The following is a 23,303-nucleotide window of genomic DNA, read 5'->3' as shown; positions in this document are numbered from 1 at the left end:
ATTCCTTTAACATGAATACTGAGGCCATTGGATACTTATACTTGGACACACAATTAAAGTTAAGACTTTTGTAAGACATGTACACACACTACCTCTTGCAGAAAGGACTGAAGCGTACTGCCAGGGTGGTTTTATCATACGGTCCAAGTCGACCCTGGTTTGGGACACACACTAAGACCTGGGAGGCGTCCTGAGTGGCCACGCTGCCGCTCTCCATCCTCCCCAGCAGTGTGGCATCTGTGCTCTTCTGGAGGTCCGTACCCTTAATCAGAGTCACAGTCTCATTGTGTTTTTTAAGTTCAGTACAATCGCCTACTTATCCATCTCCCAATCAATCCACACTCCTAGCTTTTCCCTACCAATCTACAAACTATTCATTAAGATATATTTCTATTTACCTACCAGTCTACTAACCCAACTGCCTACCCACCCACACACCCCCCATTTACCTGCCTAGTTCCCCACCTTCGTACCTACTTTGCTACATAGATATTTTTTCCTTTCAACTCACATACCACCTAGCCACTTGCCTACCTATTTTGTTATGCTGCTATACTTCTATGCCCCTACCCAGCTACCTTCTTTCTATCAGCCTACCTACCCACCTGCTTACCTCCTTCCTACCTACCCAGCCACGGACTTGAGGGTGGAGCTCCAGCATAATAGCACAGCTTCAGGTTCATTAAGCAATGGAGGAATACACGTGTTTCATATGCAGGTGGAATGTAATGTTAAAGCATGTGTTCATGCATTACACAAAACATATGTTTCATCACTCACCACCTCAGTCCCAGCAGCGGTTTCCTGCAGCAGGCTGACCCAGTCGCAGGCCTGGGGTCCGTTGTTCCTCAGAACCACATTCTCCACACCGGACGTCCCAAAGTAGACAGGTCCAAACCACAGGCAGGACAGAGGGGCCCCCTGTAAAACGGCACATCGTTATGTTTTCTTCCTGTGAACAGTGATATCTTTATTTATCTAAATACATTAGATATTCACAGTAAACTTAGAGCGCAATGTTCTCCCAAATGAAATATCACTTGAACTACTGGGATACCTGGTGGTCATAGAGCTCAAGGCACTGGTCCACCACCTCAGCCCTGATACTGAGAACGACACCGGAACAATTCTGGAGCTTCACCCTGGGACAGAGGGAGGCGGAGGAGGGCAGGAGAGAGGGAAATAAGGAAGAGGGGGGCAAGGGAAGACATCTTTTGTATAGGGGACTCCATCATCATGTAGTGTCCTAGTCCTTAAAAAGGTAACTCTCAGTGTTTAAAGTTGCCTCGCTATCAATCAGTTCAGTTCAGTTCAGTTCAGTTGTCTTACAGTGCTTCCTCCTGAATCCGCCTGGGTCTGTCTGTGCGCAGTTCAACTTTCAACCACTGAGTGGCGCCAGCTGCTATGACTCCACTGCAGGGTGACAGTCTGACTGAAGGGTCTCCACTGTACTGCACCTGAAACATTCCTGGAAAGCACACACACACACACACACACACGTCTCAGTGGGTTTGCACAGTAATCCTATGGCGAGAATAAATGGCTCTGCTTACTATAATAGCCATAATATCCTCTTGTCACTGACAAAATCTGTTGAAAGCGACATGCTCTTTCCAGCAGTTAAGAGGTGCAGATAAGATGTCGATGCTTCCAGGCAAATTTAAGCTTTGGTTTGTACGTATTATCAACAAGTATGTACAATAACAAGATAACCATTACCCCTGCCTTTAACCCCTGCACTTTCAAATCAACTGACTGATCCTTTGCTACAAGAACTGGGGTGCTAGCAAGACTGCATTTTCAGGCTGTAAAACATTGCTCTCCAATGATGGATGCCTATTCCAGTGTCAACTAATATCTGGAGTTGACAGTTTAGTTTAATTTATTTCAGTAAAGTTCATGGAGTCATGAGGTGAGCGTGCTGGAAAATGAAAATGTTGTACCCAAGTAGAATATAAATATCACCGGGCCATGCTTGGTTTACCTTGTGCTGATCCCTGATTGGTCACAGGCAGCTGTTTGCTGATCACCTGACTGCTAGCTGCAACAGAGCCAAAATTGACAACTGAGTCCATTAAGAGGGAACAGGCCCGGGGGAACCTGCAGGAACAAACACACACACATACACACAAACACACACAAAAGACAACACAAAGGACAGAGATACACACATTACTATACTTGTGAAGATTCTCAGAGACTGAATTTTTAATCCAAACCGTTACCCTGACACATGCCTAACATTAACCATTACTCAGAGTTAACGTGTCAAAATGTTTGTGTGGATGTGTGTATGAACAACAAAAAATGACAAACTAGCTCACTGACTGAATGCCTGATCATAATTGATGTGTATCAGTATGTCTAGCCTACTTACACAAGCACTGGAATCTCTATGGTCTCCAGTGCATCTAGATGAAGCAGCAGGCAGTCTCTGACCTCCTCCTCTCCCTCTGGAGTGAACTCCAGTGAGCCGCTGACAGACAGACCAGGAGCCACTGCCATGGCTGGGCTGGTGGCCCTGAACTTGAACAACTGGTTGAGAGGAGGAGGGAAAAACCACAAGGGAAGGAGGAGTTAGGGATAAGGGCCGTGATTAGAATCATAGCTAGAATACCTTTTCTGCCTTTTTTCTGCCAGTACAAACAACATAGCCAAGAACAGAAGAAGATCTCTAGAAAAATACACAAAAAATACAAGTTTTTAGATCATTATCAAGTTTGATCCAAGCATCTGCTGTGCATTCACCTATTTCCAATGGGAAATAAAGGCACAGATGGAAGAGAGGAGGGAATCTGTTCACAGAAGATAAAAGGCCTAAATGACCCCTAACAGATAGATAGATAGATAGATAGATAGATAGATAGATAGATAGATAGATAGATAGATAGATACTTCATTTAGCCTCAAACCTACAATGTTAATCTTCAGTCAACGCTAGCTCGCTATGTTCACACTAACTGCCAATTATTTGCTTGCAATGAATTTCGAATCACGTTGGGAACATTTGTAAACCATCTTCAGATTCATGCAACACAATGTTAAAAGCTCATGCCAAATCACAACGGTGTTCACCTTTGACGTGGGCTTTTGAAGTCTTATTTTCTTCGAAGTTTTCCCGACATTTGTCACCGTGACAGTTGTCTTGTAAACCTGCCCGACTTTCACATCGTTGAACTCAACAAACGGTGGGTCGACTCGAACACAACTTCCAGCCATAATAACTTTGGTTATTTACTGATTGATTAAACGCCTGGGATATTTCCCCTCATAAATGTAAACTCGTGTATCTTGAAATGTAATTCTAATTCTAATTTTGTTGCTAATCTAGCAACTTGCCAGCACGCATACCGATAGACAACTTGGTTGTTACTAGCGAAACGTTTTGAGCAGACTCAACAGAGGTTGACAGCCCATGTGGTTGCCAGGCGACGAAATAGACAGATCACTCGTTTTATAACCTCGTGTAGACCAGGTGGACGGAGCAACCGTTGACATTCAATGCTGCAGGACCAGGGTCCTTTGTCTATTTCAATAGGAAGTAACTTTTTTTTTTTTTTTTTTTAAATAACATCAAGTTGTTCAGTTGTATAACTACTACTTCTAATAATAGAAATCTTAACCATATATACTTGAGTCTGACTTGAGTCCAAGTCATTATATACGTACATATATATATATATATATATATATATATACTGTATATATATACTGTATGTGTGTGTGTATGTGTATGTATATATAATATCTTCTTCTATCATCTTCTTTTTTCTATTCTTTTTTTATTCCTTGCATTTTTCTTCTTGTTTTTACTCCCTGCATTTTTATTCCTGCTTTGTTGTCCCTCCCCTGTTGGCCAATTTTTTCTTTTCTTTTATTCTTTTATTCTTTTTGTATTCCTTGCATTTTTATTCTTGTTTTGTTTAAACTCCCTGCATTTTTATTCCTGCTCTTTTGTCCAAGTTCCTCTTGCAGGTGATCTTACCCATCAGTGTTGCCTGTAAATGTCCCCTGTGTTATCATGGCCTTTAAATTTGAACCAACTGCTCACTGGCTGTAGTATGTTGAATACCACAGACACCGTGTTGGACTGCAGTTGGGACTGTGGCAGCCACTCAATAGATATGATGCATTGTAAACTTGACAAAATAAACTGAATAAAATGACATTGTTGCATCCTGCCTTTGAAGCCATTTTCTTGTCTTGTCAGTGTGTTTTATGGTGTTTCAGTGTTTGAGCCAAGGTATGGAGGGCTGTGATGTGAATATTCGTTATTTGATGATGTGAGGATTCATTAATTGTTGTGGTCATTTGTTATTTGAAGATTGTATGTTTTTATCATTAGGTATGATCATTTAATTCATATGGATTAGTTTCAGATTGTAACGATTTAAACAGTGACTCCAAAGATTGCACGTTACCAAAACAGTATAGAATAAATAGAGATATACAGAAGCCCAGCTTTCTGTAAAGGCTGGTTCGAGTTTGATCAGACCCCCAACCCTGTCAACACATTGTCAAAGGACAAACCTTTCAAAAGAAGTTTAATTATCAATAAAGATAATGTGATTCATCTCGATAATGAAAAAGAAAATCATCACTGTACAGTACATGGTATGGTACAAAAATATAATGTTAGTAACACTAACATAATCACATTACAGAAAAAAATTAAAACAAATTTCTTGAACAATAACGAAATAATTTCTGTAGACAGAAGCATGTCATCATTAACATTAAACTGAGACCGAGTGACATAAATGTCTTGGTTTTATGTTTCGGGACAAAATAACGTTGATCTATATTAGCAAATCTTTCCCCTAGGGATTTTACATATCAGCACCAGGACTCTCCCATATTTCATCATCATAAATATAAGGGACAGGTATGACTTTATCTGTGGAGGTCAAACTCAGCTGGTGCTCAGCATGTTGTGCCGAGTCCACTGGAGGATCCTGGGATTGTTCTAAGCGGACTTGCTCGCTCAGTAAACCCTTCTCCTGGCTGCACTCCGTCCCTGAAGTTTCAGTTATGTTGCAGGTTTGTGGCACACACTGGTCAACCAGAGTGTCTGTGGCATCTACAGCTGCACTGGGGTTTGACTCCTGGCTCATTTTAGCCAACAGTCCAGTTTCTGAAGACGCCTGATGGATAACTCCCTGCTCTGTGACGCCTTCATGTGATGCGACACCTCCCGTCGAACCTTTTTCTCCATCGACCAGTGAGGCCGACTGGGTTGAACACCTCGGTTCCTCTGATGTCATTTCCTGTGTCCTGTGGCGCTCTCCAGCTGTGTGTGTAGCCTTGCTCCCCTCCTGGTTCCCGGATCCGCTCTCCAGTCCAAAGAAGTTGTTTCTGACAACGTAGCGTACGCACTGGAGGAGGACATTCCTCTCGTGGCGGACGTCTGGGGCCAGCAACTGAACAGAGCGAAAGACAATACAGTAGCTCATGACTATCTGTGAAACTGTGTTACGAAAAATAGATTTTGTTGATTCAAATTTTCATTTTGGAGTGAACTATTCCTTTAAGACTGCTAATTAGGTTGTACCTCATAATACTGAATGAGTGTTTATATATATTTCTTAACTTAGAAAATCTTTGCACAAGATTTTTAACACACTTCACTTTTCTGAACACTTAATTCACCCGAACAAACCCCTTATACTGAGAGGTGTTGGCTAAATTAGGCTAAAAACTACAGTGTTTGAATAAAGACCGTGTCTAACATGTACCTTCAAATAATATTCAAATTCTCTCTGAAATGAAAATACTGTAAATTATGCCTGTGTACTCTCAATTGCGTCCTTACCATCTCAAGCAGAGTGGCACGGCGCTGTTGAGGTGTGGCTGCGTCTTGTCGTCCTCCTCTGCTGCGTCTTCCTCCCCTGCCTCCTCTCCCTCCTCTCCCTCCTCTGCCTCTTCTGCTGTCAGGTGTGTGAGGGGCGGAGCCGGGCTGGGGGTCTCGGTGGGTTTCCGTACCCCCACAGGGTCTCCTGTCCTGGGACCTTGGCGGTAGAGTCTGTAGGAGGGCCTGGTTTTCTTGCACCAGCTTGTTCCCTCTCTGGATGGGGATGGCTGAAACACATGAAGAAAAATTATAGCGGCACAAAAAATAACAGTTTTCCTTCAAATACAGCACTATAATGCAGCTTTCCTCAGGTGAAAATAAATTACTATATATTGTGATATCTGGGGTGTAAGTCGATAGAGAGACAGAGGTTTTCCAGACCTTCATTTCTTGCCTCCATTTGAAGATTTTTTTTCAGTATTTGTATTTAACAGTATGTGTCATGACTGCATAAAATGTGTAGTCATACATGAATTTCCATACTTTTTGTGCCACAACTTCCAAACTTTTCAAGACCTGGAAACTCAAGTTCATTTTCCATACTTTTCAAGATTTTCCAGACCAGCAAAAAAACCCTCCAAGACAACTCAGTCATTATTGACATTTTCTGCTGGCAACTTCCAAATATAAACAGGTTTCATTATATTGTTCACACAGCTGACATTTAAGGCCCACATTAACGCTGTGATTTGTGAAGAAATGCACCGGCAGACTTCCCTATACATATACGTCATATTCTTCAGCAAAGTGACACAAATACGCAGCATGAAATGACTTCTTCATGCTTGTGAATCCGTGGTCGTCCTGATGTGCTGGCACTGGACAGCATGTCTTCTGAGGCACAGGCTCTGTCCTGCAGGGGGTGAAGAGGAGGGCGGTCCACTCACCCTCTGGCTCCTCATCACTGTCACTCTCGCTCATGGAGCCGTAGTTGGCCACCAGGGAGCCCAGCGCTGAGCTCATTTGTTTAGGGGCCACCACCAGCCCGGCATGCCTGGAGTCACCAGCTGGCCCCTCTCTGTCCGAATCTGGGAAACACATAAGAAAAGCATTGCAGCAGACATCGGTTTTCATGCCTGTTGTCCATCTGATTTTCTGTTAGGTTCTGAAATGACCCTCTATGGCAAATCCTGACATGTTTACAGTGTCGTTTGAATAACGTGTGCTCACCAGGATCACTGCTGACCAGAGCGCCCAGTGGATCCCCGTTGCTGAGCGGCTGAGTGAGGGGCGGAGGTCGCTCTGAAGCACTGCATTCTGGGTTGTGAGGGCCTTGTGGGTTTCCCCCCTGGAACCTTCTGTTACCCCACCCGCGCCCTAGTCCCCGTCCCCTTCCTCGTCCTCTGCCTCTCATTCGCCTGGTAATAAAATATGTTTTTAAAAAGGTATTTTTTTATGTTGTTCTCACAAATGAATTCTTGTTTTCTAGTTTGCTCTGAAGGACAAAAGAGAGATTCAATACAAAAATGGGACTTACTACCATTATGTTATATTAAATTATGTAATTTGCACATATCATCTGCACACATACCCAAACTGAGCAGTCTCCAGAACCCCTCCTCTCTCCTCCCGGACCTCCAGCACTTTTCTCTTCTTCTCTACATTCTGAAGTGTTGGATAATTCCTGGAAAGACACATTTGGGCTCCAGTTGAACAAAGGCAGTCATGACACCTTGATGATATGTACTTCACTTTGTGGTTTGGAACTGAACATCATGTGTAACACTTGTGGGTGAAAAAAGACAGGATATTTGTGCCACCTGGTGGTGTAACGGCAGAAATCGGTCAGGGGGTAAAAAAAAGCACATGGCAGCTACAGCAAGGAGATACCAGAGAGCCACAAACAGGCTCTAAGATGAGTTTGTGAATACTGACTTGCGCCTCTCCTCTCTCCATTTGGCAATCTCGTCTGGTGTGTCCAGCTTGATTCTTTTAGCTCCCGGGGCATGGCTCTGCGGAAGATAGGATATAAAAAAAGACTGATATTAGCAAAGGAAAAAACTTAGAGCCAAGGTTTAAGATGTTATAGCAGTTCACTTACGTTTTTCCAATGGATGCTGACTATTTTTTCATGAGCCGTGAAGCTGCAGCCGGGAACAGAACACTTGGAAAGAGACAATTCATTGAGACAAAGTCGTGAATATTGATAACCATAAACAAGCAACACCAGCATGAAAAGAAAACAAACATATACACTAATTGAAGTCCAGTAAATTACCTCGACATGTTGAGAAATATGCTCATTGTACTTCTCTTGGTTTTTGAATCCCCGGTCGCAGGTGTCACAGAAATGAGAAAACTCGGGTTCTTTCTTGTTTTTCTGCTGTGGGATAGAGACAAAGTCAATTCACCATACATCACCATCGCCATCATGTTGAATGACAAAATCCTACCAGGACTAGTATTTACCTTTTTCCCATGGTTGTTGGGCGGTCCGTAATTATTATGTCTTCCACCTCGATGGCCACCTTGATGCCCTCCATAATTGAAGTTTTGACCTGAGAAGGATAAGATTGAGGTTTCAGGAATGAAAATAACACACACACAAAACACATATACAGAAACACACATTACTATATTTGTGAGGACTCCCACTGACCGCATTTAAGAATCAGTCCCTTACACTTACATATGTAGGCTATACCTAACCTTTACGTTAACATTATACTTAAACCTAACAATGAATAAGAGCATGGCTAAGCTGGACAGGGCAAGTGAAAAGATAATTACTTTACAGGGAAAAGTACAAATAGTCATTACAGATCCACAATGCTTTACATGGCAACAATATGAAGAGAAGATGGTACATTTGTATGCCAACCAACGCACAGCTGAAGCCTTGCTGGATACTCACCGTATGGACGTTTTGCTCCGTGATTTCCACGACCTCCTGGACCTCCACGGCGTCCACCGCGGTCCCCAAAACCCGCCGTTGCCCCATAATGCCAGCCCGCCTGGCCGCCGTGCTCCCACGGGTCGGAGGGCGTCTCGCACCAGCTCCACATGCCGGGGTGGAAGCTGCTGGAGCGGGGCTGCTGCAGGAAGGACGGGGGTCTGATGAGGGGAGTCTGAGGAGGACAGCCGAAATCCGGCGGGGGATAGTGTCCCGATTCGTTCATAGTGTCCGCACGAAGTCTTCCTCCACGTCGAAAGCTCAACGAGTGAAGTAAATTCAAGCTAGAGTTGGATTTCGCACCATGCAGCTCTCACATGTGGATGTTTTGCTCTAGTTTACACATACCGTGCGCGTCACTTCCGCGAGATCAGGAAGGACAAAAATGCACGAGCAGCCAAATTGAGCCAATCATTAAATTCATTATAATACACCAACAGTTCTTATAGTTTTCTTCCAAATTGAAAATGGGCGACACCTTCTAATGCAACATTGTCTTAGTTCATTTATAGGGACAGTAACTATTTTTATTTGGCATGTCGGTATGTACAACTTCTCGCGACCTTTCATCTTGGGTTGCCAGGATGCAGTAAAAAAACGTATTTTCCCCAATCCATTAATGTAGATAAAGTTGCCACTAAAACCAAAGGAATTAAAAACATATGCCCACTGCATAAGGTAAATAAACCTAGCGGCACTGCTAGCAGGTTTTTGCATACGCTTAGTGAGTTGTCAAGTCGGTTGGGTTTTACATCGTTTATTACGTTGAAAATTAATTTTAAACTGCAACATGGCGTTGGATGGTGTTTTCGTTATGCTGAAAACATAATCTGCAGTGCGTGGTTTCAAACAAGCTGAAGTGTAGATAAAAATATAAATTCTTGTCTGTTGTCTGTTTTTGTTCAAACCAAATCGGGTGTTAATTGAAAACGGACCTGGCAACCCTGCTGTTTCCGGGTGCCCTCTCTCAGCGCGTGTGGTTCAGAGTGAGAGCAGCGGCAGCAGCGTGGTGGCTTGGAGGAAAAACCTGAAGGCTCTCCCATAAGAGAGCAACCAAACTCTACAAAAGACTTGAATAGCTAGCAAAATGCTCGTGCTATTCGAGACCGCCGCTGGATATGCGATATTCAAAGTATGTATTGAGCTTTGGTTTATTGTCCGGTCAAGATCGGGCAATTATTTTTCATTTCATTAATGTACCAGAGTTAGCTAACATTAGCCAGACAGCTAGGTACCCACTGCACATGTTGATTTAACGTTACCAGTAGCGAGTAACATGGGGAAAAAATAGCCATAGCTTTTAATTCATACTCGAGTAACATGCAGAATCAACTTTTTTGTCTGTATATGAATCTTATACTGCTGTCGTGGCTAATGCACAAGCTAGCATTTAGATATCAGCGTGAAGGCCCAGTAACCACGTGTGCATGTGGCTAACCTTAGTTCAGACTGCCACTACTCCGAACAACACTCACATGCAAAGTGGTAATTAAATAAGTGACGGTGCGGTTTTAAAATAGTGAATTTCCCCCTAACTTGAATGCAGACACTAACATATAATACTAAAGACATTTTACACACAAGTTTATTAAGCTCGAACATTTAAAACCCGTTAAGTGCTGATCAGATTTTTTTGAGTGCACCCAGCTAAATGGGCTAATTTGTTATATTTCAGGTCCTTGATGAGTCCAAACTGCAAGAGGTCGACAGCCTATGGAAGGAGTTTGAGACTCCTGAAAAGGCGAACAAAGTGTGAGTATTGTTGCTGCATATAAGAGCAGCTGGTATATCACAGACACAGTCAGTGAGTTCTCATCATGTGATTGCACGTATTTCATGTGAAGTGGATGTTAATCTCTTGTCTTAAATGTTTTCTTTTATCCCTGCCAGTGTGAAGTTGAAACACTTTGAGAAGTTTCAGGACACAACAGAGGCCTTGGCAGGTAATGGCACATCTCGTCTATATGTAAATGTACAGTCTAGATCTGGGGTCTGTGATACATCTCAGTGTCTGATGAAAACATGAGGTCATTCAGCAGTATTTCTCACTACCATTGAGACTGCAGCCTTTACTATAGACAGCTAGATGGGAAAGAAACAAAAAATAGGAATTTGAATTTTGTTTTTTTTGCCCCCAGAATTTGATTTCTTTTGGTATAACTCCCACTCATTCATAATGGAAGATAACTGCACCTCAGCTTATGTGGGTGTTCCAGTGTATTTGATGCGATGTTCCTAACCTCTTCCACTCAGCTGCCACCGCCCTGACCGAGGGAAAAATCGGCAAGAGTCTGAAGAAAGTTCTGAAGAAGGTCGTGGCCAAGGAGGCTCACGAGCAGCTGGCCATCAGCGATGCAAAACTTGGTGGAGTTATCAAAGTAAGTGGTCCAACATATATAAACCATCAGATTTCATTAGAAATTAAATATTCAGATCATTAACTATGGAGAAAGTCCATGCTCAAACAACAAAATGTGCATAGATGCAAGACAGTCCCCGTTTAAACACTTCTTTTTGTTGTATTAAAAACACGAAGAACCTTCAGACAGGGAAAGATGGTTTGCATCATCATCAGCTTTTGTCTGAAGTGTCATTTGAAGGTGTTGTGGCTGTAACTCACTCTGTTTTGTAGGACAAGCTGAGCCTGAGCTGCGTCCACAGCCCTGCCGTGGCTGAACTGATGAGAGGCATCAGGAACCAGATGGAGGGCCTCATCACTGGACTTCCTCCCAGGGAGATCAGCGCCATGTCCTTGGGTCTGGCTCACAGGTAGGTGACGCACAGATACAGTGTTATATATATATATATATATAAATGTGACCGCTGCCTATGATTACACTTGCTGACTGAAACCTCGTGTGGATTTTCCTCAGCATTCGTCACTACCACTGAGTTAGCGGTCTCCCCCATGACATGGCAGAATCAGAAACAACATGTGAATTAACTCGCTGCTCGATCTTCTTTTTTTCTTTGTGTTCTCCAGTTTATCCCGCTACAAGCTGAAGTTCAGTCCGGACAAAGTGGACACCATGATTGTACAGGCTATCTGTAAGTTTTGCGTTATACGACACAAGAGAAGCACAAAACAATATTCAGTGATGCATGAAGTAGTTTCCCCTGAACTGCATGTGAATACACAATCTGAGTGGTCTCTCCTTGTCTCTGCAGCTCTTCTGGATGATCTGGACAAAGAGCTTAACAACTACATCATGCGCTGCAGAGAGTGGTACGGCTGGCACTTCCCCGAACTGGGCAAGATCGTCACAGACAACCTGGCCTACTGCAAAAGTGTTCGCAAGATAGGTAATGATAATCTATATTTGTGAAGCACTTCACGAAATAATTGCAAATTCCTTCATTCATCTCATATGGGTTTACTAGACTAAATCATGTTGTTTGCACACTGTGTCTCACCAGGCGATCGCACAAACGTCTCCAGCACCGATCTGTCAGACATCCTCCCAGAGGAAGTGGAGGCCGAGGTCAAACTGGCCGCTGAAATCTCCATGGGAACAGAAGTGTCGGAACAGGACATCGGCAACATAATGCACCTGTGTGACCAGGTACGTGTGTTTCCTGCCTCGTTAGACGAAAAGTTTTTCACTGCTGGATGTCGGGGAACTCATGTGACAGTGGTGATGATGACGACTATTGTCTTTGTCCTGAAACAAACCATGTGGGTTTTTCAGTCACTACCTCATCTGAACAGTCACAACTAAACAACTGGAGGGACATTTTTTTCAGGCTAAATAGTTTATATTAGCTGATTTATTTTTATTACCAATGTCATCTCAGTATCATCTCATGGTCTTATTTGTTGTTTTCTTTCCAGGTGATCGAGATCACAGAATACCGCTCCCAGCTGTACGACTACCTGAAGAACCGCATGACAGCAATCGCTCCCAACCTGACGGTGATGGTGGGGGAGCTGGTTGGCGCCCGTCTCATCTCACACGCCGGTAAGTCGCAGAGAAGGGATAACTTTGAGCAAACAGCCAAGCAGTGATGATGACGACAGCATGTCACTGTCCTGATTAAGACTGATGGTTTTAAGTCACTACCTCATCTGAGCTTGCATTCAAGAGACATAGTAGGAAGAACTGGAGAAAAGGTGTGGGCTAGCTGAAAGCAGCTGGAAATTTGCTTTCTTCTGCTTGAAAATTGAATTCATAGTTCCTTTAAAAAGTGTTTGACCACCTGATTTTACTCTTCACCCTCTACCATTCATCAAAAAACGTAAGAATAAAAGTATCTTAAAGTATGAGTGTCGACTACATCTGCACATCTAAAGAATCTGAACATTTTTGGAAGTATGTAGAAGTAGTGAAGAGTCAAATTTTGGAAAGAATGGTGCTTTAAGTTAGCCCAGCAACATATTTCTAGACATAAATGAAAATGAGCAACAGATATTTGTGAGGACATCAGTGTTTACTCTCTTTGTGCCGCTGTAATGTTTAGGCTCCCTGTTGAATCTGGCGAAGCACCCGGCCTCCACAGTGCAGATTCTTGGAGCAGAGAAAGCCCTGTTCAGAGCCCTGAAGACCCGCAAAGACACGCCCAAGTACGGTCTGATCTACCACGCCTCTCTAGTGGGCCAGACCACCGCCAAGAATAAGGGCAAGGTGAGTTCCACAGGGAAACTAGAGAATATTAATATCTACAGCAGAAACATGCGGTATTATTTGCCCAAGAGTGTAACTGCATCAATATTTCCCCATGTGATTCCCAATAAAAACAGCAAACAACTGGATTAAGTAGAAGGCACTTGGAGAGGGAAACCTGCCGACACTGAGAAAAGACATCATTCCTATCGCTTAAATTTTAAATGAAGTTCATTTCTTGACCCTGCAAACATACTCTAAGCATTTGGAATCCAGTCTCTATCTCTGTTAATTTCATAATTATGGCCCCAAAAAAAATCCTTATTGTGTAGTGGTGGAAACCCCAGATCTGGATCATCACCAATATTTAATATGTTGTTCCTTAGTCCAAGGCCTATCTGTCCACCACATTTCATGGAAATATGTTCATAAGTTTTTGCGATATCTTGCAGACAGACAAACGATCTTAATGGGCGAAAACATAACCTTGTTGGCGGAGCCGCCCAGGTAATGACTGGTGAACACAATCTGATGGTTTAATAATATAAATTTCCATCATCCTTGTCCAGATCTCCAGAATGCTGGCAGCTAAAGCAGCTCTGGCTATTCGTTACGATGCCCTGGGAGAGGACACGAATGCAGAAATGGGAATAGAGAACCGTGCCAAGTTAGAGGCCAGACTGCGGCACCTGGAAGAGAAGGGAGTAAGTACAATTACAAGTGAAAGATATATTTCTCCTTTGGGCATCAATGGAGTGTCACACTGAAATGTATTGAAATTCCTCAGCTTTTTTTGTATAAGAAAATGCAAGCACATGTTCTGAAATAGATTTCAACTAACCTTTCTTTGAACTGGTTGTCTGATCTTGTCTCTTCATGCTTTTTCAGATCCGAAGAATCAGTGGAACAGGCAAAGCTATGGCAAAGGCAGACAAATATCAGCACAAGAGGTGAATTGAGACACACGACACGCTCTTTTCCAAAGGTTTCTCAATATAAATATGAACGGTGGATGTAAACCCGTTTTTGTCTCAACAGTGACGTGAAAATGTACGATCCGTCCGGGGATTCCACGATTCCCTCCACCTCGAAGAAGAGGAAGTTTGAGGAGGTAGAGGAGGCCGAAGAGCCCGTAACGCCTGTGGTCAAAGTCAAGAAGCCCAAGAAGGAGCCAGTAACAGAAGGTGGGTCCACTTGGAGCTGACCTCGCCACATATCTTGTGGTTTTGATGCATTGTGTGAAGTCTGGAGTTTATGATGCTCACGGTGTTTTCTTTACATGTGGTTTAGAAGAACCAGAAACATCAGCAGCGGCAGAAGAGACTCCCAAGAAGAAGAAGAAAAAGAAGGACAAGAAAGCTGAGGCAGCTGAGGAACCAAAGGAGGAAGAGCAGGAGGTAGCAGTATCAGAGGAGGTAAGATTGAGGTTCAAAATTTGATTTGGCAACTTGAAACCTAGTCCGAAGACGATGCTTAAGAGATTTGACACAAAGTTTTATATAAACAAGTTAAAAGTTCTTTGCATAACTGCTCACTATTTGTCTTTTTCTCTCTCCAGTCAACAGAAAAGAAGAAAAAGAAGAAGAAAAAGAAGGTCAAGGAGGAGGAAGATGAATAAAATGGGTGGATGTATGGGAGTCTGTATATTTTTTAGTTTTTATGTCATTGTACATTTATATCTGATAAGGCCGAAGACTGTATTGAGCGCCTGTTTGTGGACATCAACAGAGAGTGCATGTCTGAGGACAAAACTGTCATTGGATCTCCTTTTATAACTGCGAGTGAGAGCTGTGATTGTGAATCACGCTGTATGGGTGTATTTCGAGTCATAAAATGAGTGAAAACTGTAAATCTTTATTTTTTAGAAAAATGATGGTTCATAAGTTTGTAATCCACTCTGGTTTGACAGTTTTTATGTTGCTGTTTTATTTGTGAACACATCTGTACCGGACACATCTGTATCAAACGCTGTACCTCTAACCAGCTCAGAGTGATGGATCGATACTGAAACATTTCCCAGCTTTCTTGTGACAAACCTTTTGATTGTCTAAGACTGTGAACATCTGCCCTGGTGAAATAAACTTTTTTTGCTGTAGCAGTGTGTTTTGCTTGATCTTTGCCAATATACCATATTCTATTAAGAGGAACCAGTGTTTCATATAATGCCATATTTGAGGTTTGGGTTCAATCCTTGACTGCCATATCAAAGACAGAAATCTGGGGTAAACCCCTCTGATGGACCGGGTTTGAAGATGGCTTTCTATATGCACATATTTGAAAAAGCACTCGGCACACAAAGCCCTAAGTTTACTTTTATACTTTTTTTTATATTATGACAGTACATGACGTATCCTCTGTGTAAAAGCGAATATCTCTTGGAGTGGGATTAGATTGACATAAAGGGGGGATCAAAGCTACTTCCATTATGGCCAGACATTACTGGAGGAGCAACGAGCCGCATCATCGATCGACTTCTCTGTGTTCAGCTGCAGCGCCTTGGTGTCGTACCACATGGCATGACTGCATGGAAGAGTCAGATGTGTTATGAAGGAGCAACTAGTTATTTAGCCATATCGTAGATGCCTAGATAGTGTTTAATATTAATTAACAACTGAGGAAAAATGTCGCAGTTACAAGCGAGGTTCTTCACAGAGAACAAAAGGTGAGACTTGGTTTCCTAAACTACACGATAAGAAAACTACAAGAAAATCAGTAGCTAGTCGGCTAACTAGCTGGGTAGCTAATAGCACGAAGTTGTAGGATATTAGTTTGCCTCTTACCCATTCAGGTGTAATTTAATTTTTGGTTTAGCTGTTAGTTACTGTCTTTATCCAAAAGTTGGTAAGGTTAATTCGCTCTTGGTTTAGCTAACGATCTTATCAACTTCACTGGGTAATGCAAGTTAACAGTGACTGCTTTCTTAATATTGTGCATACTGTATGTTCGACTAAGGAATCCATGACATTAAGCTAACGTTTAAATAATGTTAACTAACGTTTTGCCTGTAGTTTGGGTGGATGAAACTTATCCATGGTAACTAAGCCCAGTCTCTGCAGGTATGCTGTAGATGATGTCCCATTCTCCATCCCAGCTGCCTCTGAGGTGCAGGACCTCAGCAATGTCATCAACAAGCTGCTGGAGGCAAAAAATGGTAAAACATAATGCAAAAATATCAAGAAACATATATGTTATACAGCTGTGTAACAGCAGTGTATAGGTTATACAGCAGTATAACCTATGTGTTTGATCCACTGATGTTTTTTCACAAATTCCCCACTACCTATCAGATATGGTTGAGTTTCCAGTTTCTAGGGCTGGGCAATAATTCAATATTTATCATTTATTATCCTCCAATAGAGTCATATTCTGTTGAAATAATTATATTCAGCTATTGTATGATACACAATTTTGTCATCTAAATTAATAATGGAAAGCAAATACTAATTCAAATCTAACAAAATTGAGATCTGAATATTATTTTTGATTTTTTTTTTAATCATACTTTATATTACAGTTATATACATTATATTGAAAATCAATGCAGTGAACATCAATTTGATTATTTTATGTGATTTAGCATATTTTGGCAGATGTATATCTTATCAAAATAATCTCTTAGGATTATCATAATATTGATATTGTCTACCCCGGCCCCCACCCCGGCCCTTTTTCCAGCTGCTTGGATGCTGCTTTACACTGAGCCTACATTATATCAGATGATTCACAAAGTTCCAGTACTAGCTCAAAAAAGCATTGATATGTTAGAGATATAAAAAAAATACTGTTTCCTGTTTCCGTAGCATCTCACAGCCAGGTGGATTTTGACTTCCTGGTCCGGGGGCAGTTCCTGCGGACGTCGCTGTCCAATCACATGGAGACAGAGGGCATATCAACGGTATGACCAGCCTCAGTGCCTAAAGCTCAATGGTTTATACACTGTGTGCCTGTCAGTCTCACATTTATGGCATTGAACACTTCCAATGACAAGTAGTTGGGGTAAAGCTGGTTTCAGTGTGCAGGAAGATCTACTTGTCATGCCTGCGATATCATGACTTTTGTCATGATTCAAGTGACTATTTTCTTTTTTAAACAAGAGGGCAGTCCATTATTCTTAATTATTTCTGTAGATTCTTTATTTAGACTGTGGGAAAGTAGACATAGGAGAGAAAGCTCGGGTGGGATTCAGTCCTAAGCCAGCTGGGACACAAATGTGTTTCCAGAGGCAGGGGACTGTCTCTGGGCACATGATTTGATATTTCTAATGTGTCAGTGTGTCTGTCTGTGTTTCAGGAAGATGTGGTGGAGATCGAGTACGTGGAGCGAATCACAGCCCCGGAGCCTGAGGAGTGTATGATGCACGATGACTGGATTAGCTCAGTAGATGCAGATGCTGAATGGTAAGAGAGACTGACATCACACTAAGGACTTACATTAATTAACTTTGATTTTACTTCACCAGCCCTTTTTGTCTGGAAGAGTGTGACTGATGTAAAACTGACTTTGTGCAACACAGATTCTGTCATCACTCTCTTGGTCCCAGCCAAGAACTAACACTGTGACCTTACATTTGTTTTGCCTTGGTGGATCAAGCAAAACAGTCTTTGAATAGTGAATGAAGTACATTGGAAATCTTTAGTTGATTACCTACTTTAGTAGACTGAGAAACTGACTCCTAGATAGTTCTCAGAAATATAGATGGTCACTGGTGTTCCTCATTTATAAAAGCTTGAATTGTTTTGTACCACTCTTCTGTTTTCTTCTCTTGTGCTTAAATCGGAATAAAATCTCCTATCAGCCACTTGTTTTTTGGGTTTTTTTGGGGGTTTTTTTGTGTTTTTCCTCACATGTTGTCTGTTCCTTGCAGGATCCTGACGGGGTCATACGACAAGACGGCCAGGATCTGGTCTGTGGAGGGCAAGGCGGTGATGACAGTGGCGGGACACACAGAAGTGGTCAAAGACGTAGCCTGGGTGAAGAGAGGTGAGCAATAGAAGACATTCACTCTTCTAGAAACAATAGTGAAACCTCTAAATCCTCTGTCAGAAATTAAATGGAGTTGGTTTTACGTTCTGAGATCATGTGTCCACCTTGTTTTGTTTTTGTGCAGACGGTCTGACCTCTCTGCTCCTGACGGCCTCTCTGGACCAAACCGTTCTGCTGTGGGAGTGGAACTCGGAGAGGAACAAGGTGAAAGCCAGACACTGCTGCCGGGGACACACAGGCAGCGTCGACACCATCGCCACAGACCCCACCGGCTCAAAGGTACGAGGGGCGGAGAGTGGAGAAAAGGTGTAGAAATTAGTTTCAGTAAGATTACAACATGGTTTTCATTAATTAATCAAAATGTTTGTATTGCTCCCTTTCAGTTCTGCAGTGGCTCCTGGGACAAAATGCTTAAGATTTGGTCTGCAGGTATGTTACTAGAATGATGTAATAACTCTTAAGCAACACTGAACGAAGAGCAAATCCCTGACAAACTGCATCCTTTCCTGTCTGCCAGTGCCCACAGAGGAGGCAGATGAGGTTGAGGAGCTTCCTAACAGACCCAGGAAGAAGCAGAAGACTGAACAGCTGGGCCTGACCAGGGTGAGCGCTCAGATGGTCCTGCAGTCTGTTTTCATTGTTGAGTTTTAGCTGGTTAAATGGTGCGTTTTTAGCTCTCAGAGATACAGCTGGCCTGTGTCTTTTCTTCCTGTGATGATTAATTGATTTTATCAATCAGCAAGGATTTGGAGCAAAAGCTTTTGGGGATTTTATTGCTAGTATTAGGTTTCAACTGACGGTTTTTAAAGACTGATACCAATGTGTCGATATCCAGTATCTTTAAATTTGACTGTTCCTTGACAAAAATTGAAGGATTCAGTGTTTCCCCCAGAATTTTATTCTTGTCAGGGTGGAAAGGTTTCTGAAACAGCATTTAGACCATCATGTGACATTAAAACTCTCCATAGAACCCAGGATAGTGAAATTATTTTAGGGTTAACCCTATTTATTTAATGGTAGAGGAAACTCTGGCATGCATTAGGCCTTTAAATGAAGAATTAATTCACAAAAAAAAACATGATTTAATGATTTAATTAATAAATACAAGGTGCAAAGAAAATCAAACCTCTACCATATTGGTGGTGGATGACATGGCTGACCTGATGTTTAATAAAAAATAATTGAATGTAATGTGGGTAAGAAAGGTCCATCAAAGTAAACTAGTGAGAACTCATCTGGTGCTCTTGTACCTCCCAGACTCCCCTGATGACGTTATCTGGACACAACGAGGCGGTGTCCTCTGTCCTGTGGTGCGACAGCGAGGAGCTGTGCAGTGCATCCTGGGATCACACCATCCGCATGTGGGACGTTGAGACTGGAGGAATGAAGACCACACTGGTGAGACAGACTGGAACAGACACACATTAACAAGCACACTTTTGCACCTGACTGAACTGAGTTAAAGGGAAACTCGACTCAAATTCACTTTAAGGCCGTTCTTTTGCAGTAGTAAATATTTTTCTGTAGTGTTTTGTCTAGGTTTTTACAGTTTTTGGAAGATTGTCCCATTGGTCAAGTTACCCATTAAGAGATTTAGAACATAGACACCAAAATCATCCATGTGTCCCTGGTAGATTGTTTACTATGGTGTTATATGCTAACACTTTAGCATAAACTATGTTGAGTGATACTAGCATTATCTGAGAAGTGAGAAAATGAGAACTTAAGCAGCTCTAAAGCTAAATGGAAAGTCATTTTAAATGATATGCAGCCGTGTCCTGCAGCTTTGTGTAAGAGATTGGGAAAAGTTACACAAAATGAAAAAAAACAACAACATTGTTTTCACCTATTACTACTACTTTCCTTGTCAAAAGGTCTCTCTTCCTGAAAGACTTGGAGCGTTATTTTTTATTTTTTTTTCATAAGAATTGAACACACCTATTTTAAACTTTTACAGTTTGTCGATGAAATGAACCCCCTCAAGTAATGCTATTTTATAGCACCATAGGATTGCATTTCCTTGAAAACCTGTGCTTTAAACTCATAAACAACAGAAAAAAACGACTAAACTACAAAATATTAGTAAAATGTCTACAATTGCAGAAAAACAACCGGTGTCTTTTTCAGTGGCATTTCCCTGAATAAACTGATTGAGCGTTGTCTTTCTCCTTCCTGCAGACGGGCAGTAAAGTGTTTAACTGCATCTCCTACTCCCCTCTGTGTCGACGGCTGGCCTCCGGCAGCACAGACAGACACATCAGACTGTGGGACCCTCGCACCAAAGGTACTGCTGTGCTCTAAACATCACACACTCCTTCCTGTCTGAGATATTTACTGCTCCATCTCATAAAACACAAAAACCCTAACCTAACCCTGCAGCTTGGGTGTGAAATTGCATATTTTAGCTATCAAAAGGTTTTAGGCTAACCAACTGTGGTTTGCCAAACCGCGAGTGTGCCGAGAGACTGTTAATTTATTTCCATTTCCTGTGAGCGTATTCCTCTCTCACCTCCTGATCGGTCGTATGTTGTGTGCTCTCGCCTCCTCTCCTCTCCTCTCCTCTCCTCTCCTCTCCTCTCCTCTCCTCTCCTCTCCAGACGGCTCGTTGGTGCTGCTGTCTCTGACCTCCCACACCGGCTGGGTCACCGCCGTCAAGTGGGCGCCTTCCCATGAGCACCAGCTGGTCTCGGGTTCCCTCGACAACCTGGTCAAACTGTGGGACACCAGAAGGTCTGTGAAGCACTTAATTCACACTTTATATACTTTATGGTATTCTTTTATCTCATATTGCATAACTATAATATTCCTATAATATTCATATTGGAACTTAAAGTGTGTTTGTATTGAGTTTTTTCTTTTATCTCCAATGGCATCATTATAATATTCCTATTGGGACTTATAATGTGTTGATGGTACTCAATTTTGAAATTCTTACATACTTTTTCATCTCCTATGGTATTACTATAGTATATACTATTACTATACTATAGTAACCACATGACATTTTACATTTTTGCTGTGATATTTGTTAGTATCCGTCTAAAATTGCATAACAAATTACTGTAGGGTTTTTTTTTTTGTAAGGGTGACTTGGAATTACTAAATTCCCCACAAGTAAATAGATAGTTTGCATTAAATCTGTATAGCGGACTTGTATGCATTGAATCCAGATAGCAGAGGAGTGATATGGTCTTAATACAGGAACATAGAACTGAGGAAGTTAAGACTGTGATTTTTTTCTTTTACTTTACGTTTTTGATGGCTAAGATAGACCGGATGGAGGAGAGAAAACTGATGGCACAAGCTGGATCATAATCCATGCAGTTACAGTTCATGAATGGTCTCTCAGGCTTGTTATGGCAGCGTATCTTTCCACACATTTGAGAGAAAGCAGCCGGGGGCAGCGCCTCCTGCTGCAGCGCCTCCTGCTGCAGCGCCTCCTCCGTCTGGAACAAGCTTCCTGCCATTGTTAGAGAATCAGACGCTGTCTCAGTCAGATTTTAAGACTCGAGACCCATTTTCTACAACACCTTAACACTTAGCTGGAGTCTTTCATTCACTTTCTCCTCCTACGTATTGCCTGGCTCTCTGATACCCGCTCACATACAGTATATGTGTGTGGGTGTGCACAGACACTCACACACACATGAATTCACAAGCTCTGTCCCCATTTCTTTGAGTTTATGATTGCTCTATCTTGTTTTTCTTATCGCTGTATTTATCTGTTTTTGTGCCCTTTGTGACGATACTGGTTGTTAAAGCGCTGTATGAATAAACTTAACTCGGCCATATTGTCTTCCAGCTGCAAGGCTCCCCTGTATGACCTGGCTGCCCACGAGGACAAAGTGTTCTGCGTGGACTGGACAGAAAGCGGGGTAAGATACACCAGCCGTTTAACAGACATTTAGCACAAATGTCATGCCAAAACAAAGGAGAATATTCAGTGTTTGTATAAAAGATAAAGTAAGATGAAACAATAATCATACAGAGGGGAAATCAAGGTCATTGCTGCAGGAAAGAATTGGATAAAACCAACAATTGGAATATATTGAAGATTGCAAGATCAGTAGAATTAAATGGATATATAACTCTTCCTGTCTCTACTGTTTGTTTCTGTTTCCAGCTGATGCTGAGTGGAGGTGCGGATAACAAGCTGTACACCTACAGATACTCGGCCTGTAAGACCGACGCCGGGGCATAGCCTGAACAGAGAGCCTCCACATCCATCACCACAGACAGACTGAATGGATACACATATGGACATTCATAATAGCAGTGTTCAGAATAAAGCAGCAGTGATTTTTTTTTGTTTTTTTCTTTTGTATTTTAGAAAACTTGCTTGCTTTGTTCCTCACTGTCCTGGTTATTTTTACTCTCATGAGTTTTGACAAGTGTTTTCTTACGGTTTGTCTTTGTATTCCTGTGAAATGCCTAACCTAAGATAACTATAAATTAATTTTGTCTTCTACAGTGTTGATGTTTCTTCAAGTTACTGTTTCAGTTGACAAGGCGTACTGCATTATCTTTTCATGGTGGTGCTTGGTATTATAATCAAGAGTCAAGGCAATTTTAGGATATGATACAGAGAGATGGCACTGTAGTGATATTATTGTACTGATATAATGAAAATTGACAGTAAAGGTTTGACAAGATACTCATACTAAAGTATTTTTATGTAGTGCTTTTTCTCTGTCCGGAAGTTGCCTTGAGTCTAGATGATGGAACTAAGAAATCAGTAGTGCATATACCTTTTATATTGAAAATTGCCATTAGATGTGTTGCACAGGTCACAGTCCACATTTACATTGTACACCTATTGTACTTTATCTACTTCCTCAAGTTTCTGGAAGCTAAAAGCAAGAAAAATATATTTTCTTCCTCCTCAAACTGGTTTGACCAGAGGAGAGAAATGGAGTGACGTATCACTCTGCGCGTATTTTGGGCACCACAAATGTCATCTCAAGCAGGGCGATCA

General features: G+C 42.0%; 4 protein-coding genes and 2 non-coding genes across 10 annotated transcripts in view; 4 read left to right on the top strand and 2 right to left on the bottom strand.

Annotated features, from left to right (window-relative positions):
• Positions 1 to 3,219, bottom strand: part of LOC139640293 (cilia and flagella-associated protein 47-like) — a 56,169-nt gene extending 52,950 nt beyond the window's left edge. The window contains exons 1-7 of the mRNA XM_071514481.1: positions 3,076 to 3,219; positions 2,378 to 2,535; positions 1,985 to 2,100; positions 1,330 to 1,468; positions 1,058 to 1,142; positions 781 to 921; positions 93 to 262 (exon numbers count right to left, since the gene is read on the bottom strand). Of these exons, the coding sequence (XP_071370582.1) occupies positions 93 to 262; positions 781 to 921; positions 1,058 to 1,142; positions 1,330 to 1,468; positions 1,985 to 2,100; positions 2,378 to 2,535; positions 3,076 to 3,219 (953 nt within the window). The remainder of the gene's footprint in view (positions 1 to 92; positions 263 to 780; positions 922 to 1,057; positions 1,143 to 1,329; positions 1,469 to 1,984; positions 2,101 to 2,377; positions 2,536 to 3,075) is intronic.
• A 1,308-nt stretch (positions 3,220 to 4,527) lies between these two features.
• Positions 4,528 to 9,075, bottom strand: nufip1 (nuclear FMR1 interacting protein 1). 2 transcript variants are annotated; one of them, XM_071514665.1, is made up of 10 exons: positions 8,706 to 9,075; positions 8,261 to 8,349; positions 8,070 to 8,174; positions 7,893 to 7,955; positions 7,727 to 7,803; positions 7,383 to 7,475; positions 7,022 to 7,209; positions 6,739 to 6,879; positions 5,813 to 6,078; positions 4,528 to 5,420 (listed from the first exon to the last, which is right to left on the bottom strand). In XM_071514665.1, exons 1-10 carry the CDS (start codon positions 8,968 to 8,970, stop codon positions 4,830 to 4,832), a joined length of 1,878 nt encoding a protein of 625 aa, XP_071370766.1. In that variant the 5' UTR covers positions 8,971 to 9,075; the 3' UTR covers positions 4,528 to 4,829. The 2 variants fall into 2 exon arrangements, with proteins under 2 accessions (XP_071370766.1, XP_071370768.1); XM_071514667.1 differs by having other exon boundaries at positions 8,070 to 8,171.
• A 654-nt stretch (positions 9,076 to 9,729) lies between these two features.
• Positions 9,730 to 15,440, top strand: nop58 (NOP58 ribonucleoprotein homolog (yeast)). 4 transcript variants are annotated; one of them, XM_071514585.1, is made up of 15 exons: positions 9,730 to 9,876; positions 10,420 to 10,496; positions 10,635 to 10,687; positions 10,998 to 11,122; positions 11,377 to 11,513; positions 11,728 to 11,792; positions 11,913 to 12,047; positions 12,162 to 12,307; positions 12,577 to 12,703; positions 13,203 to 13,366; positions 13,915 to 14,049; positions 14,234 to 14,295; positions 14,384 to 14,529; positions 14,639 to 14,760; positions 14,904 to 15,440. In XM_071514585.1, the coding sequence occupies exons 1-15, from the start codon at positions 9,832 to 9,834 to the stop codon at positions 14,961 to 14,963; spliced, it is 1,599 nt and encodes a 532-aa protein (XP_071370686.1). In that variant the 5' UTR covers positions 9,730 to 9,831; the 3' UTR covers positions 14,964 to 15,440. The 4 variants fall into 4 exon arrangements, with proteins under 4 accessions (XP_071370686.1, XP_071370695.1, XP_071370672.1 ...); XM_071514594.1 differs by having other exon boundaries at positions 14,636 to 14,760; positions 14,916 to 15,440; XM_071514571.1 differs by having other exon boundaries at positions 14,636 to 14,760.
• On the top strand, positions 12,372 to 12,456 carry LOC139640500 (small nucleolar RNA SNORD11B). The gene has a single exon (XR_011694923.1). It is a non-coding gene; the product is annotated as a small nucleolar RNA SNORD11B (small nucleolar RNA).
• On the top strand, positions 12,739 to 12,821 carry LOC139640507 (small nucleolar RNA SNORD11B). Its single transcript, XR_011694924.1, has one exon. It is a non-coding gene; the product is annotated as a small nucleolar RNA SNORD11B (small nucleolar RNA).
• Positions 15,441 to 15,866: 426 nt separating the features above from the next.
• Positions 15,867 to 22,796, top strand: wdr12 (WD repeat domain 12). The gene is made up of 13 exons (XM_071514611.1): positions 15,867 to 16,007; positions 16,402 to 16,496; positions 17,146 to 17,240; positions 17,636 to 17,742; positions 18,210 to 18,325; positions 18,453 to 18,607; positions 18,712 to 18,757; positions 18,846 to 18,931; positions 19,586 to 19,726; positions 20,507 to 20,612; positions 20,926 to 21,058; positions 22,131 to 22,203; positions 22,452 to 22,796. The coding sequence occupies exons 1-13, from the start codon at positions 15,967 to 15,969 to the stop codon at positions 22,527 to 22,529; spliced, it is 1,272 nt and encodes a 423-aa protein (XP_071370712.1). The 5' UTR covers positions 15,867 to 15,966; the 3' UTR covers positions 22,530 to 22,796.
• Positions 22,797 to 23,303: the final 507 nt, after the last annotated feature.

Source organism: Centroberyx affinis, unplaced genomic scaffold, assembly GCF_046629955.1.
Source record: "Centroberyx affinis isolate AG114_WGS23_722 - 3 ecotype Tasmania unplaced genomic scaffold, CSIRO-AGI_Caff_v1 ptg000287l_1, whole genome shotgun sequence".
NCBI classification, from domain to species: domain Eukaryota; kingdom Metazoa; phylum Chordata; class Actinopteri; order Beryciformes; family Berycidae; genus Centroberyx; species Centroberyx affinis.
This window is presented reverse-complemented; position numbering and strand designations above follow the sequence as displayed.

Coding starts and splice junctions, on each gene's coding strand:
- wdr12 (XM_071514611.1), top strand. CDS start 15,967: ATGTCGCAGTTACAAGCGAGGTTCTTCACAGAGAACAAAAG. Junction 17,241..17,635: donor AGACAGAGGGCATATCAACG/GTATGACCAGCC, acceptor TCTGTGTTTCAG/GAAGATGTGGTGGAGATCGA. Junction 18,758..18,845: donor GCTTAAGATTTGGTCTGCAG/GTATGTTACTAG, acceptor CCTGTCTGCCAG/TGCCCACAGAGGAGGCAGAT.
- nop58 (XM_071514571.1), top strand. CDS start 9,832: ATGCTCGTGCTATTCGAGACCGCCGCTGGATATGCGATATTCAAA. Junction 11,793..11,912: donor CATGATTGTACAGGCTATCT/GTAAGTTTTGCG, acceptor TTGTCTCTGCAG/CTCTTCTGGATGATCTGGAC. Junction 14,530..14,635: donor GAAGGAGCCAGTAACAGAAG/GTGGGTCCACTT, acceptor CATGTGGTTTAG/AAGAACCAGAAACATCAGCA.
- nufip1 (XM_071514665.1), bottom strand. CDS start 8,970: ATGAACGAATCGGGACACTATCCCCCGCCGGATTTCGGCTGTCCTCCT. Junction 7,804..7,892: donor TCAGCATCCATTGGAAAAAC/GTAAGTGAACTG, acceptor TATCTTCCGCAG/AGCCATGCCCCGGGAGCTAA. Junction 6,880..7,021: donor TCTGGTCAGCAGTGATCCTG/GTGAGCACACGT, acceptor TGTGTTTCCCAG/ATTCGGACAGAGAGGGGCCA.